We start from the raw sequence: 1,549 nt of genomic DNA on the forward strand, positions 1-1,549 counted from the left end.
TGTGGCACATCTCACAATAACTTCTGGCAGAGCATAGTGGTATTATTCACCAAGGAAACAGTGTCAAAGCTGGAAACTCAATTAAGGTGTATGTTTATTAAAGTCCTGTAATTAGAAAATGCTTATATTTTTCTTGCTCTTTGCAATAATAATGTATTCATTCTCTCTTCAACAAGGTGCTGATTCTTTCAAGAACGATGGTGTATACTCCAGATATTTTACAAATTATACAGAAAATGGCAGGTATAGCTTAAAAGTACGGGTTCAAGGAGGAGCAAATACTGTCACACGAAGCCTGAGGCAGCCATTGAATAAAGCTCTCTATATACCAGGCTGGGTGGTGGATGGTGAGTAATTGATATAAAAATTTTAACTAGCTTTAATAATAATATATTGCAAACAATTTACTACTCAGATAATAGGTTTATTTCCACTTATAGACAGAAGCTTGCAGACATAAAAAATAAATACTGATTATTACTGAGTCTCTGAGTAGTGGAAACAATTAATGTGCTTGACTAGTAACTAAAAGTTCAGTGTAAGCCCACTCAGAGGCACCTAAGAAGAAAGTCCTGGTGATTTGATGCTGAAAAATCATCCATAGAAAAATCTGCAAAGTGAAATTCTACTGTGAATCTTAATTTCTCAGTGGTAACTATTTTATTAGGATTAGCCATATTTGGTAGGAATTTGTATAGACCAGCAACAACACTTAGCCCAAGGGCTACCTAACATTTTAGCTCAAATTGTAAAAAATAAGCCAGTGTGCAGTAAGTCTTAATATAAGCCAGGAGCAGAAATCATCCTCAAATCAAATATGTTGTAAATAAGCAAACATTTCTTGGGAAATTTTTAAAAAAGTGTGTGGAGCAAGGTAATGATAAGGATTAAATGCAAATTCTTTTCTCATTTTCATTTTTTTGGTCCCTTATCTTGTAACATTTAAATGCTTGCTGTTAACAACTGGAATGGAACCATAGGTTCCTTAGCACTTGATGGAGAAAGGACGTGCTGGTAGTAGCAGTGGATGGAAGGGTACTGGCAAGGATTTGTCAAGGTTTATTCCCACCTTGGAGATAATACTGGAAGTTAAGCAATTCCTGTAAAGAAGAGAGTTTGAATTATATAACATTGTTTACATTCTATATATGCATCCTTCCTACTAAAGAAATTCACTACTTGGTTCTATCTACATGGTTCTAAGCTGGATACTGAAGGAAGAATTTCTCCATCTTTGAGTATGACAGTCCATTGACTGAGTCACTGTATATCATTGCTCTTGAGGAACAGTGTCAGGATGTGCAAGTAGTATTTGATTTAAACTCTGTAACACAGAAATGGGGAAAGGAGAGTTAAAGCTCAGTACTTCCTAAAATAATGTCAAGAGTTGGATTACTCTAAAACAGAACTCATTGAAAACAGAACTGAGTACTTAATTTCTCATAATCTTTTGAAAATATCATTGGGTTATAGTTCAACATTTCTGTCTGCATTATCTTGAGTTATGATTCTTTAACCATAGTTAGTAAAAATGTGACTGTATATATGG

The 1,549-nt window shown here is 34.4% G+C and overlaps 1 protein-coding gene across 1 annotated transcript in view; it reads left to right on the top strand.

The window, feature by feature from the left end:
- Positions 1 to 1,549, top strand: part of CLCA4 (chloride channel accessory 4) — a 34,929-nt gene that overhangs the window by 31,805 nt on the left and 1,575 nt on the right. Inside the window, 1 exon segment of the mRNA XM_006903722.1 lies at positions 177 to 347. Coding sequence (XP_006903784.1) covers positions 177 to 347 — 171 coding nt within the window.

This window comes from Elephantulus edwardii, unplaced genomic scaffold (genome assembly GCF_000299155.1).
Source record: "Elephantulus edwardii isolate Elephantulus edwardi_28Jun2011 unplaced genomic scaffold, EleEdw1.0 scaffold00227, whole genome shotgun sequence".
Taxonomy (NCBI): domain Eukaryota; kingdom Metazoa; phylum Chordata; class Mammalia; order Macroscelidea; family Macroscelididae; genus Elephantulus; species Elephantulus edwardii.